Source organism: Coregonus lavaretus (assembly GCF_964263955.1).
Source record: "Coregonus lavaretus genome assembly, chromosome: 22".
Taxonomy (NCBI): domain Eukaryota; kingdom Metazoa; phylum Chordata; class Actinopteri; order Salmoniformes; family Salmonidae; genus Coregonus; species Coregonus lavaretus.
In genome coordinates, this window is record NC_140009.1 from 17,896,072 (window position 1) to 17,911,142 (window position 15,071).

At 41.7% G+C, this 15,071-nt stretch overlaps 1 protein-coding gene across 1 annotated transcript; it reads right to left on the reverse strand.

Moving 5' to 3' along the window:
* Nucleotides 1-544: 544 nt before the first annotated feature.
* On the reverse strand, nucleotides 545-14,480 carry LOC311150123 (glycerol-3-phosphate dehydrogenase [NAD(+)], cytoplasmic). The gene is made up of 8 exons (XM_084187417.1): nucleotides 14,352-14,480; nucleotides 10,015-10,192; nucleotides 7,643-7,783; nucleotides 5,252-5,390; nucleotides 2,742-2,854; nucleotides 2,301-2,537; nucleotides 1,943-2,049; nucleotides 545-1,729 (listed from the first exon to the last, which is right to left on the reverse strand). The coding sequence occupies exons 1-8, from the start codon at nucleotides 14,393-14,395 to the stop codon at nucleotides 1,633-1,635; spliced, it is 1,056 nt and encodes a 351-aa protein (XP_084043543.1). The 5' UTR covers nucleotides 14,396-14,480; the 3' UTR covers nucleotides 545-1,632.
* Nucleotides 14,481-15,071: the final 591 nt, after the last annotated feature.

Here is a 15,071-nt window from a genome sequence, read left to right on the forward strand (position 1 = left end):
AACAAAAAAAAAAGGTTTTGCCGTTTTTACATTTTTTATATGCGCAATAAAAAATTGCTTTCCATTGCTTTGTATTACAATTTTGACGGTTTGTCTCATGTAAAGAACAAATATATTAATGGCTTTGTTGATTTGGTGCCACAGCATTTTCATGTGAAGTGCCTAGCCTAATTGGCTTGGTTGACTGTCGCAGATAACTTTCCCCATGATCACTGCTCAAGTCTCATTTTAAAGCAATTAACTTATTCCTTAAGTTAGCCTGTTACTGCTGGGTTGGAACAAAAAACCTGCACAGCCAGTAGCTCTTCAGTACTGAAGCTGTTTTATTCACAGTGCCTCTCACTTTGCTGTCAAACTCTTTATAGGTTTCATGTTACTTCTCTGTTCCCTGGCTCTGATGTGCTTGTCCATGCAAATCGCAACAATTGATTCTGACCACGTGAGCTACAGTGCTGAGATTCCAGTTGACAACTTGCCATCACCGGAATAAAACTCCCCTCAAGAAGCTTATGTGAACAAGTAGCCAAATGAAAAGGGCAGCCACGACACAAATCAATTATTTATTTCAAAGGCAAATCTTTCTTTTGACATACACTTTTTTCAAACATACTGTGCAAGCCATATGTCAGTGAAATTCAAAGGCAGCGTCATGGTGACTAATGGCTTCATGGAAGGACAATAAGGGGAAAAACTATTTGGTTTCACAAAGCACATAAACAGCCAAGACTTTTTAGGAATGTGGCATAGAAAGGCACTTTAAATTGTTTTAACAGGTGCTAAGCAAATCTAGCCTAACTATACATATAGTATAAGTCAAGACATCTCAAAGGATGCAGAGAGATTCAGAATTAGAAAAAAGGAGAAGGACAATTAATCAAACGGCCACCTGGACTATTTACATTGACTCCCCCCCCCATTTGTTTTTACACTGCTGCTACCCGCTGTCTTATCTATGTATAGTCACTTTACCCCTACCTACATGTACAAATTACCTCGACTAACCTGTACCCCCGCACATTGACTCGGTACCAGTACCGAGTCAATGTGTTATTTTATTGTTATTTTATTGTGTTACTTTTGATAATTTCTTTACTTTAGTTTATTTGGTAAATACACTCTTTCTTGAACTGCATTGTTGGTTAAGGGCTTGTAAGTAAGCATTTCACGGTAAGGTCTACCCCTGTTGTATTCGGCGCATGTGACAAATAAAGTTTGATTTGAAGGACACAAATAGCCTAGCATCTGCTACAACGCCCTACCACAATTAACATGAATAAGCCAAACAATAAGAAAGTGAGGTCACAATGGACAGACCAAGATAACAGCTGAGGATGGACAGTGGCGTCTGATTGGGTGACAACAAAAACATGCTGGGTCACACTCCTGTTGAAAACCAGGAGGAGAAAAGCACTTGTACTATAGCGGTACATACAAAAACCACTTAGACAGTACAGAGTAGATAGCTGCAGCACACACCACAAGTCCAATGCAAGCTAACTTTACTTCACATCGTCCGATGGAGTCTGCTTGCTGCATCGGAGCTGTGGAGTGTGCAAGTGTACGTATTTTCCTATCCGGTACAAAGTGGAAGTGGTGTTGATCCTTCTCCTGGCACTTGGTCAGTCTGTTAGCCTACATATGCTCTGGGTGGTTCTGCAAACGTTTGATGAACTCTGTGATCGGATGGCCCTGGTAGCAGATCTGGTACACAGCGTTGAATAGTGGGAACCTGGGACGGGAGGGAGGGAGGGAGGGATTGTTGAGTTGTCACAGTCTTTGTCCTTTGAGAATAACTGCATTGTTTTGACCATTTCATATTTATCCTTTTATCTGCATTTAACTGAGGTGACAGAGCAAGAGGTTTTTGGTAAGTGAATCATCACATTTAATGTATAATCAGTTTCTTCAATGGGTGAAAGAGTGGTTTGATTTCTGTGCCTACTTGTCAAGCAGATTTTTGTTCTTTAGGATAACATGGACTTCAGCTGCTGTTGCTGGTCCCTGGAGCTTCTGTCCATTCAGCATCTCTTTCTCCAGCTCTTCAATTGACTGAGCAGAATACAGACATGGCAGTTAAGTCAAGACTACTATTGTAGTATTACACCACTCTCCAAAACAACATTGAAATGAAACTCACTCTCTTTACTTTACTAACTTTATCTGTGGCCCCCTTTATTTTCAAACCTAATAATTACAGCGTTCATCTACTGTATTTTTCCCCCTTCCAATCCTAAATGCTATAATTCAAACCTTCATTTTTATATCGACCCTAAAAGCCAATTAGTAACGTCCCCTCTCACCTTCCCCCCTTTAGCAAAGGCTTCGGCCACTTTGCGGTTGCGGCCGCCGTAGCAGGTCGTGATGAGGTCGGCAACGCCACAGCTCTCCAGGAAGGTGGCAGAGGAGACGGGCCCGGCAGTGCAGAAGATTCGTGCGAAGGCGATCATCTCCATCAGGCCCAGCCGGATCACCGCCGCCTTCGTGTTGTCCCCGAAGCCCAGGCCGTCACAGAAGCCCGCCCCCACCGCCACAATGTTCTGACAGCCGCAGAGGTTAATGGCTTCAACACATTAGGGCAGTAATTTCTTACAAGCACACTTTCTCTCGTCTAGCCCTCTTCTCACTACCCTTTTATGTTTTCAGTAAGAAGTAGATTAATTGAGATTCAGACATCGAGACAACATGACTAGACATGAAGTAAGACGAGGCCAAGCAGAATCTCTTAACGGTTGAGTGCTCACCTTCAGTGCTCCACAGATTTCAACCACATCGGACTCCTCCACTACCGTGACCCGGAAGTTACTGGTCTGCATGAGTTCCTTCAGCAAAGCCCCATGTTTTGTATTCTTACATCCTGGGGAGAGAGGGAGAATGAGAAATGACCCTTTTCGATCCTAACATCCGTATCTTTCACAACCACCCCGTTCAAATACTTCACCACTCTTGTATTGTCATGCTTAGTGCTGGAGTTTTTCCAGACCACGTGGCTTAACCCAGAAAACTCAAGGTCCACTCAGGGCCCAGACTTATAGGCTAGGGCACAGTGTTTTCATGGGCAGGTCACACAGTAAGGAACAACTTGGCCCTAGACATGCTCAATGTCATGTTTCAAATACACAGTACAGAAATGACATACCAGAGTTCACTAGTGCTGCATACAATTACAAGTGTACAGAACTACCGTAAAATAAGCCAGCTCACTCTCTGTAATGTAAACAGCCAGACTTTTACCCCCATGCTGACATGGCAGTCTTGAGCAGAGACATTGTTTTATTGCAGGTTGATTAAATCTGGCAAAGGCTGTCCTTACAAAAACAAGTTTTGCCTATTTACTTTTTTCTACTCCAGTTCAGTCTCTAACAACTAAACGTCTAACATCTATGGTGAACACCTTTACTAATGTCTACACACACACTGACAAAATGGACCAACTCTCAAAACAGTTTATATTAATGCCTTACTTTTCAGTTTGCACTGTGCTGTATAATCTACCCAAACTATTAAGAGGCATTTTCAGGAAGGGAAAAAGACAAGGGACAGCACGCCATTCAAACGTACAGTGGGGAGAACAAGTATTTGATACACTGCCGATTTTGCAGGTTTTCCTACTTACAAAGCATGTAGAGGTCTGTAATTGTTTATCATAGGTACACTTCAACTGTGAGAGACGGAATCTAAAACAAAAATCCAGAAAATCACATTGTATGATTTTTAAGTAATTAATTTGCATTTTATTGCATGACATAAGTATTTGATCACCTACCAACCAGTAAGAATTCCGGCTCTCACAGACAGTTTTTCTTTAAGAAGCCCTCCTGTTCTCCACTCATTACCTGTATTAACTGCACCTGTTTGAACTCGTTACCTGTATAAAAGACACCTGTCCACACACTCAATCAAACAGACTCCAACCTCTCCACAATGGCCAAGACCAGAGAGCTGTGTAAGGACATCAGGGATAAAATTGTAGACCTGCACAAGGCTGGGATGGGCTACAGGACAATAGGCAAGCAGCTTGGTGAGAAGGCAACAACTGTTGGCGCAATTATTAGAAAATGGAAGAAGTTCAAGATGACGGTCAATCACCCTCGGTCTGGGGCTCCATGCAAGATCTCACCTCGTGGGGCATCAATGATCATGAGGAAGGTGAGGGATCAGCCCAGAACTACACGGCAGGACCTGGTCAATGACCTGAAGAGAGCTGGGACCACAGTCTCAAAGAAAACCATTAGCAACACACTACGCCGTCATGGATTAAAATCCTGCAGCGCACACAAGGTCCCCCTGCTCAAGCCAGCGCATGTCCAGGCCCGTCTGAAGTTTGCCATAGACCATCTGGATGATCCAGAGGAGGAATGGGAGAAGGTCATGTGGTCTGATGAGACAAAAATATAGCTTTTTGGTCTAAACTCCACTCGCCGTGTTTGGAGGAAGAAGAAGGATGAGTACAACCCCAAGAACATCATCCCAACCGTGAAGCATGGAGGTGGAAACATCATTCTTTGGGGATGCTTTTCTTCAAAGGGGACAGGACGACTGCACCGTATTGAGGGGAGGATGGATGGGGCCATGTATCGCGAGATCTTGGCCAACAACCTCCTTCCCTCAGTAAGAGCATTGAAGATGGGTCGTGGCTGGGTCTTCCAGCATGACAACGACCCGAAACACACAGCCAGGGCAACTAAGGATTGGCTCCGTAAGAAACATCTCAAGGTCCTGGAGTGGCCTAGCCAGTCTCCAGACCTGAACCCAATAGAAAATCTTTGGAGGGAGCTGAAAGTCCGTATTACCCAGCGACAGCCCCGAAACCTGAAGGATCTGGAGAAGGTCTGTATGGAGGAGTGGGCCAAAATCCCTGCTGCAGTGTGTGCAAACCTGGTCAAGACCTACAGGAAACGTATGATCTCTGTAATTGCAAACAAAGGTTTCTGTACCAAATATTAAGTTCTGCTTTTCTGATGTATCAAATACTTATGTCCTGCAATAAAATGCAAATTAATTACTTAAAAATCATACAATGTGATTTTCTGGATTTTTGTTTTAGATTCCGTCTCTCACAGTTGAAGTGTACCTATGATAAAAATTACAGACCTCTACATGCTTTGTAAGTAGGAAAACCTGCAAAATCGGCAGTGTATCAAATACTTGTTCTCCCCACTGTATGTAATGATAACCCAGCCCACAAAGTTCATTTTCACAAGGTTAATTTTCTCTCCTAAGTAAATGTTCCCCTTAACCCCATGAGTCTAACCGATAGTGGTCTCACAGAACTTCTCATCGGCGACTTCGTTGGCGATGTTGGCCCCCATCAACACACTCATGGTGATGCCCAGCTTCTCCTGGATCACATCAGAGATGAGCTTCAGCCCATCTGGACCCTCATCCACACCCTGGAGTAGAACACACAGCACATGAGTACTCAGTATACGGTACGCACAATAAAGCAATTCAAGAGAGGTACTGTATATTACAGTGGAGCATTTAACTACATAATAACTTCACATTAACACAATCAGAATCTGGCAACACTACTTATTTATTATTGCTAATACTGCACAATTTAAACACTTGCCCCCCAATCCTCCCTTCCTTGATACATTGTGCTATAAATTGTGCCTTCCTGTATTATACTTATGCTAAAATGTCTATTCTATTCTACTGAGCCATTTACTTGATGTATTCTTATATTTTCTTATTTGTTATTGTTGTTGCATTGTTGAGAAGGATCCTGCAAGTAAGCATTTCGTTGGACAGTGTATACCATGTGTATACAGTACATACGACAAATAAAACTTGAAACTACTGCTTTAAAACCTTTAGGGGTGGTTTCCTGGACATAGATTAACCCTGCGTTCATAACCAACTGAGAAGGTGGTATTTACCATATACGACTGGAAACACCCCTCCAACTGGTAATTACAAGTGGGAAACTCGTCTATCATCCCTGAACTCCGACTTCTCCTACATGCTGACCTCTGACGTCACCTACTATGGGAATTATACGATAACAGCATTTCTGTCAATTAAATGCAACAACAAAACATGATTTATAAAAAGCAATATATTAATATGTTTTTTGAACACTATAATTTGTTTACAAGCATGATGGTCGGCTAAAATGGCGCAGACAGAAAGGGCTGCGTCGCTTCTAGTCCTTAGGAAACTTTGCAGTATTTTGTTAGCCCAGAAAAAGTGTTATTCCATACAGCCGGGAAGAACTATTCCATTCCTTTTGTGTGTATTAGATATTTGTTGTGGAACTGTTAGATATTACTTGCTAGATATTGCCGCACTGTCAGAACTAGAAGCACTAGCATTTCACTACACTCGCAATAACCAATACATTTGATTTGATAGCTGTACTTTTAGTTCATGGTTGACGCAGCTTGTTGGCCATTAGCCAATGGGCGTTTCTCAACGAGTTCAAAGCACGTGAATGCATCTAACTAGTATTTACGACTTCATAACTGGTTATTTCAACTTTCCTACTTGGTTATGAATGCAGCATAAGCCTAACCCTGGCCTAAAAGGTATTTTCAATGAGATTCTCCATTTAGGTTGCTTTTTAGTCCAGGATTAGTTTTACTGTAATCTGTGTACTGTAAACCACCCCTTAATTTGTAATGCAAGAGGCTGAAGGAGTCAATGATTTACAGAGCATGATAATGAGGGTCAGATAGTTTCTTTCAAGGATCAAGATAAGGACAGAGTAGGACACGTTTTCTCAATGATTGAGTGACCAGTGTGTAAGAAAATTAACAAGCACCGATTTCATAAGTTCTCAAGTGCTAGTTTTAATTAGAATAGTCCCCAAAGGAGCACCAAACCCAGCCAATCCAGTCCCTTATGTAAAAAAGGTTGAGAAACACACACAGCCCATTCACAGTGAGGAGAGCATGGGTATTAGGATGGATATACATTTGTAAAATATGTGTAGTGAAATCTATCTCTCTTCAACATCAGACTTGGATGTAGCATGACCAAAGGCACATTCCTGCTTCACCTGTAGGTGCAGCTATTAGCATACCGTAAATACCATAGTATATAGACAAACAAAATAAGGATAGCAATTTAAATTATACAGGAGCTTCCCATCTAAACCATTTTGCACATAGTGTGGCACGACTGATTAATGCAATGATTCACAAATGTGTGGATATTTTAAAAGCCTTTCATTTTCTATTTGGCTAACAGAGCAAAAATGCTGTCTACTGGTTTTAAGGTAATTCTTGCAGGAACATGTGGTGTGGGAGAGCCTTTGTCTTTACACTGTACCACTCAGAGGGGGGATGTTGTGTAGATGTCTCCCACACTACCTCCAGATGGTAGTATGGGAGACATCCCTTAAAGAGAGATTTGAATCTAGATCTGTCTCTTTACACTACATTTACATTTACATTTTAGTCATTTAGCAGACGCTCTTATCCAGAGCGACTTACAGGAGCAATTAGGGTTAAGTGCCTTGCTTAAGGGCACATCGACAGATTTTTCACCTAGTCAGCTCGGGGATTAGAACCAGCGACCTTTCGGTTACTGGCACAACGCTCTTACCCACTAAGCTACCTGCCGCCAGTATCTCTCCTGGACCTAGTTTGCGTTATCAAAGTGTAGTAGTGTAGTGTAATGAGGCCCTTAGCCAAACCTTGATGAGTGACATTCCTAGTGCATCGCTCTTTATCTTCCCCTTCATGGTGTCACAAACTCTGCCGATGAACTGGTGGGGTATCACAAACACTAGGATGTCTGCTTCCTTGGCAGCGTCCACCAGCTCAGGAACAGCCAACTGGGGGAGAGAAAGGAGAGGGGACAGTCAGGGCACTGGCCTTAGCCTGTTTGTCTAATATACAATGCCTTGCAAAAGTTTTCAACCCCCTTGGCGTTTTTCCTATTTTGTTGCATTAAAACCTGTAATTTAAATGGATTTGTATTTATATTTCATGTAATGGACATACACAAAATAGTCAAAATTGGTGAAGTGGAATGAAAAAAATAAAAAAATATTTTTGGGAAAAAGTGGTGCGTGCATATGTATTCCTTCCCTTTGCAATGAAGCCCCTAAATAAGATCTGGTGCAACCAATTACCTTCAGAAGTCACATAATTAGTTAAATAAAGTCCACCTGTGTGCAATCTAAGTGTCACATGATCTGTCACATGATCTCAGTATATGTACACCTGTTCTGAAAGGCCCCAGAGTCTGCAACACCACTAAGCAAGGGGCACCACCAAGCAAGCGGCACCATGAAGACCAAGGAGCTCTCCAAACAGGTCAGGGACAAAGTTGTGGAGAAGTACAGATCAGGGTTGGGTTATCAAAAAATATCCGAAACTTTGAACATCCCACGGAGCACCATTAAATCCATTATTAAAAAATGGAAAGAATCTGGCACCACAACAAACCTGCCAAGAGAGGGCCGCCCACCAAAACTCACGGACCAGGCAAGGAGGGCATTAATCAGAGAGGCAACAAAGAGACCAAAGATGACCCTGAAGGAGCTGCAAAGCTCCAAAGCGGAGATTGGAGTATCTGTCCATTGGACCATTTTAAGCCGTACACTCCACAGAGCTGGGCTTTACGGAAGAGTGGCCAGAAAAAAGCCATTGCTTAAAGAAAAAATAAGCAAACACGTTTGGTGTTCGCCAAAAGCCATGTGGGAAACTCCCCAAACATATGGAAGAAGGTACTCTGGTCAGATGAGACTAAAATTTAGTTTTTTGGACATCAAGGAAAATGTCTGGCGCAAACCCAACAACTCTCATCACCCAGAGAACACCATCCATGCTGTGTGGATGTTTTTCATCGGCAGGGACTGGGAAACTGGTCAGAATTGAAGGAATGATGGATGGCGCTAAATACAGGGAAATTCTTGAGGGAAACCTGTTTCAGCCTTCCAGAGATTTGAGACTGGGACGGAGGTTCACCTTCCAGCAGGACAATGACCCTAAGCATACTGCTATAGCAACACTCGAGTGGTTTAAGGGGAAACATTGAAATGTCTTGGAATGGCCTAGTCAAAGCCCAGACCTCAATCCATTTGATAATCTGTGGTATGACTTAAAGATTGCTGTACACCAGCGGAACCCATCCAACTTGAAGGAGCTGGAGCAGTTTTGCCTTGAAGAATGGGCAAAAATCCCAGTGACTAGATGTGCCAAGCTTATAGAGACATACCCCAAGAGACTTGCAGCTGTAATTGCTGCAAAAGGTGGCTCTACAAAGTATTGACTATGTAGAATAGTTATGCACGCTCAAGTTTCCTGTTTTTTTGTCTTATTTGTTGTTTGTTTCACAATAAAAAAATATTTTGCATCTTCAAAGTGGTAGGCATGTTGTGTAAATGAAATGATACAAACTCCCAAAAAATCCATTTTAATTCCAGGTTGTAAGGCAACAAAATAGGAAAAATGCCAAGGGGGGGTGAAGCCACTGTAGTCCTTGCACATTGTAAAATGAATCCGTTATCAGTTCTAAATAGCGTGTGCCACAGTGCACAAAGCTAAATCAAAGGCATCAAAATTTGGCCTCCTGCAAAAAATGATTTCATTATAAAGTTTAATTTTATAATTGTGTTCCATAATGCAGTGACTGGTTGGTCTGTGCTAAATCAGTCAAGTCAGAATGACCCATCCTACAAAAGCCAGGTGGCAGGGATTCACAATACTATAGTGGTGGGGATTGTAGTGAGAGGTACTGAGAGCTGCAAGGACAGCTGCAGTTGCAACACATAATAACTGAGCCAGGGCTGACCCTTTACACACATGGACCAGCAGCAGACATCGGGCCCTATTCCCCACAGCAGTTTATTACTCATCACATTAGGACCTCCTAGTTGTGACAGAAGAAACGGTCACACAGCATTTGGCAAGATGTGATCAGGGTAACATTGATACAGGCAAAAAGGGTATTGGTTTAGGGGTAGGTCAATTTAAATTATGTGAATAAAGGATTATAGAAAAATAAATCCCATTCCCGAGTAGGATTACAACACATAGTGGCGTTTGATGTGTTTCTCACCACATTGGGGGGTAGCTTGTGTCCAGGCAGGTACTTGACGTTCTCATGGTCGGTGTTAATGATATCTGTCAGCTTGCGACCATCCACCATCTCCTCAAACACCCACATGGTCACTGTGTTGTCAAACTTGGAGTTCTGCGCAGCATTGGAACCCACTATTTTGGCAATAGCAGAGCCCCTGTATAGTAGAGAAATTGCAATATAATCATGCCTTTAAGTTTGTCGTCCATGATTTAATTCAATACCTAGACACCTAGAATACCTATTCTATTCTATCTGCGATTTTCGGAAAGAACATCTGAACTGTGCACATGCACCCTAGATTGAACAATGCAAATGCCCAAAATACTTTTTGGAAAGAGCCCAGAGCACAAACAACTTCATCTTATTGCAAATTTGCAACTTGCAAGATTGACCATCAATTATCCTATTAAATAGGCAAATGGTAGTTGCTGCACCCTCCCTGTCCGTTTTATGGTTGAAGGCTTGATCATCACTTGGATTGTTGACCAGCTAAAGTTAGTTTGTTTGCTGGCCTTGCATTCAGTGGCCAATTCTGGTTAAACGTTACATAATGCAACAATGTAAGATGAATCTCATTACTCAAATAAATACATGTGGTGCTATCATTACAATCCAAGAGCAGCTTTACTGCAAGGCAAGGGTCAGCATCATGTAGCTACTGCTCGAGTGACTTGTTTCCATGGGAAATGCTGCTAGAATGATCTAACTAGGCATGCTAGCTAGCTGCAGCACGCCCAGGCCTGGTCCTGGCCGTTCTGCCGCCTAGGTGAGACAAAAAAATTGCCGCCCTTCTCCTATTCCCGCAAAACTAGAATAGGGCCTAGCAACCCACTGGGCGTCAGTTCAACGTCTAGTTTTTATTTACATTTGATTGAGTTGTCAACTAATGTGAATTCAACGTGAAATCAACTAAAAATTCACCCTGTCATTGGATTTAGGTTAAAAGTTGGGTGAAAAAAATATGAAATTCCTTTACGTTGATGACTGTTTGCAAATCCAATAATTTTTCCACGATGATTCAACGTCATCACTGAATTTTGGGGTTGAAATTATGTGGAAACAATGTTGATTCAACCAGTTCTTGCCCAGTGGGGTAGCCCAGAACCATATATTTAGATGGCTCTGGTGTAGCCTACAGTGTCGGCCTGCAATGCAATTTAATGAATGCCGATCCGTGTTGTACCGTTTGTAAAACAGGCAGTTGCATTGGCTTTATTAGCCTAGTCCGGATTCCTGACCTAAGCTTAAGACATCATTTTGGCTATTTAAGATATGCATATCAGCTACCCATCAGGAGTTAGTTGGAGCCTATTTGCAAAGAGAATCAATGTGTTTACAAAGCGGGAAATGCAGAAGTATTCTCTTTTTCGCTATGATCAGCTCGTCTTTAGTGCAGCTAGATTCCGTTAATAGAACAGGAAGTTACCAAACCACAGAACAAGATGAAAATATGTGGTTTTCAGTGATGGTATAGCTAGTAAACAATTACCCATTCCTATAAGTGAGTACTATTTTAATAGTAATATTAAATAATACACATTGGCTGCTAAACACATTATATTATATGACTGTTGCCTTCTGTTTTTGTTTCTTTTTGAGGATAAGTATTAGGTGGTCGCTAGCTACAGTATATTCAACCTAGCCTAGCTTTTAGCTTGTTAACTAGCTAGCTGCTCTGTAAGCTAGCTCGACTTGCTAGGAAGTTAGAGAAACAAGTTGAGGAAAAAGTTGTATTATCACCTGAAACAATCTGCAATCTCCCAAAATAAATATGATCTCTGACAATAGACTAGGCTCTCCTCCAGGTCTGTTAGTGTATGACATAACGAGGAAAAATGACCATGCACTACCAAATTAATTGCACCGTGTGCAGCCATTCTACTAGTACAACTCTCAACAGAAGTAAGTTGAAAGCGGCCCGTATTGATCCCATTCTGGGTCCAGATCCGGACCGCAGTCTGCCAGTTGAGAATGGCTGCCCTATGCTCTCCGTCCAGTAACGGAACAAGATTACATGAAGATGACGTACGGCGTAATGAAATATGTCACGATGTAAACGAGGTAAATCAGACCGACAGCATCATTGCATATTGGTACACTGGAAGTACATTCATTTCCAATATAACGCTGCGTTTGCCTTGCAGCATTGCGTTTCAGAGGCAGTTGCAGTGCATAACTGTGATCTGTGTGGTGCATACGTTGGATATATCAAACGTATGCATCAAATTGTATGCGTAGACTTGGCAGAAATAGTAGCATAAGGTGAATGTTGAACTTTGGTTGCACACATATCCAGTAAAAATGTCGGGTTACATAATGAAAAAAGTTTGACCGCTGTCTTTTTTTGGTGCGGTCCAGACCGGCCTTGATTATAACGTCCAAGGACGTTGATTTTTGGTCCGGTCCAGATCGGACCAAATCTGAACCAATCATAGACGTCTATGTTTGGTTCAGATTTGGTCTGGTCTGGCCCTGATTTGGCCCAAACATAGACTTCTATGCTTGGTTCAGATTTGGTCCGGTCTGGACTGACCCAAATGTGTACTTGTTTGGGGGCGGAGCTTATTATAATAATACCCAGCATGCTTTGCAAGTGTTTGTTTTTACATTTACATTTTGGTCATTCAGCAGACGCTTTTATCTTATAAGGTAGATAAGCAACAACATATCACAGTCATATCAAGAAAACAATATTTCTGTAACCGTTACTGAGAATATTTTTGTAGTTGAAGTGGTCTGTTGGTTTATTCTGTAGACTGGAGACTTTGAACATCATCACTGCCACTTTTAAAGCTTTTTGGGCGCAATAGTAAGTATTCTATGTTGCAATCTTCAGTTGGCTCCTGTTTCCTATAATAAATAATAATAAATAATTATTTTGATATAGCTTAATGCTTACTTAATTGAGAATGTATGTGCAGTTGAAATTTGGCCAAAATTGTATTTTCAATGTCTGTAAATAACGTATTTTCAACTTTCATTCAGAACCGAAAATGAACTTGATTTCACGTCCAGAAAATACGTATTTTCAACATCCGGAAAGTACATATTTTCAATGTCCCGAAAAACTTATTTTCAACTATCATTCAGAACTGAAAATTAACTGGATTTCCACGTCAGGAAAAAAACGTATTTTCAACGTCCGGAAAATACATATTTTAAACGTCCGGAAAATACGTTATTTTCACCTTTGATTCAGAACCTAAAATGGACCTAACTTCAACGTCTGGAAAATACTTTTACATGCTGACCAGACCGCCCGCACGCGTGCGTCCACGTTAGCCATCGCGCGCATGTTGATTTTGTCCACCCACACCAGACGCGCTCAGGACACGCAGGTTGAAATATCAAAACGAACTCTGAACCAACTATTAAATTTGGAGAGAGGTCGAAAAGCATTAAACATTTGTATATTTAGCTAGCTAGCTTGCTGTTACTAGCTCATTTGTCCTGGGATATAAACATTGGGTTGTTATTTTCCCTGAAATGCACATGGTCCTCTACTCTGACAATTAATCCACAGATAAAAGTGTAAACATAGTTTGTTTCTAGTAATGGCTTCTTCTTCTTCTTTGGAGTTTATATGGCGGTAGCAACCAACTTTAAGGTGCATTACCACCACCAACTGGACTGGAGTTTGGACCTCAGTTCCCCTTTCAATCACCCATGTGGGTATATGTTCCTAAAAACCAATGAGGAGATGGGAGAGGCAGGACATGCAGCGTGTCAAGCATCACAAATAGAACCAAGTTCTACTTTTAGCGCCTGGCCACGCAGACGCTTGTTGACGCGCGCGAGCAACGTAGGTGCAATGATTGAATAACATGTATGTGTACATTTGTTTTGCGACGCGTGCGGTGTGGTCAGCATGTTAGACGTCTTTTCAACGTAATTTTTGCTTACTGGGATCATTTCATTCCATATTGTCCATTTTATTCTGACCTGTGCTGTTTTTAGGATATGATGTTTGTTGTTAACATATTCAAATCCAAGCGCATTTGTATTTGCTGTTTTTAGGATATGGTGTTTGTTGTTAACATATTCAAATCCAAGCGCATTTTTCTTTGATAGCCATACATTTGGCCTATTTGATCGGAGAAACAGTACGTGCATGATGTGTGCATGATGTAGGCCTATAACAAAGTGTCTGTCTCATAACATTGTCATAAATATGGTCTCCAGTCTGTAAGCAAAACCACATGAGCTACTACGCTTTCTGCTATGATTATAGGCTATGCTGCGTCTCTCTAGCAACAGCACCCTGTACACCCACACACAAACACAAAGCCTTCGATATAGATATGTTTTCTTACCAATTGCCAGAGCCAATAATGCAGACTTTCTTGGGAGTTGCCATTGAAAAGACCCTTGCCGACTGACAAAAATGGCACACTGTTACAAACCGGGCTACAGTGAACTGGACATTCACAGGGGCACTTTGTATGTAAAGGCAGTGCACAGCGGGGTTGGTAGATCTAGCTCTTATTTCATTGGTTAGTCTGAGGGGAGACAGTCCCGCCCACTGTTTTCATCCAAGTCCTATAAAACATTTGGCGTCTGAATAACTAGGCCAAAAGTTCCATGTGGGCAAATTGTAATTGATGACAATCTCGAAATTAAAAGTCATACTTTATGCTTTTAAAAAGAAAAACAGGTGCAAACATCACCATCTGGGGAAAAAAAAAAAAACCTGTGAGAGAGACATAGGCTCTTCATTATTCTCAATGACAAACTATCAAATCAAAACTGAGCCTTGCAACCTTGGATGACTGGATATATGGACCTTGGATAAAATTCAGCCTTTGTTACGCAGATTAGTTTAGCAGGGCTTGCACACACAACATTCCACGGATCTAAATTCAAATGAATCTCTTCTGCTGTCCTCAGATGGCTGTGGGTGTTGTTCATTGTCTCAATGTGAATTTCACAGACCATAATCTCATATCCAACACTAACTGGCAGAAGGAGGGAGTCTTATGTGAGACACTATTGAAGTGTTGAAACAATAGGGGACCTTGTTGGGGAAAGAGACT

Bases quoted from the DNA above. Each gene is read 5' to 3' on its own strand.
- LOC311150123 (XM_084187417.1), bottom strand. From the start codon at position 14,395: ATGGCAACTCCCAAGAAAGTCTGCATTATTGGCTCTGGCAATTG. The intron at 2,855-5,251 runs GTTAGACTCATG...CTCTCTCCCCAG, and splicing joins GTTCTGTGAGACCACTATCG to GATGTAAGAATACAAAACAT. The intron at 1,730-1,942 runs GTAGGCACAGAA...CTCCCGTCCCAG, and splicing joins AACAAAAATCTGCTTGACAA to GTTCCCACTATTCAACGCTG.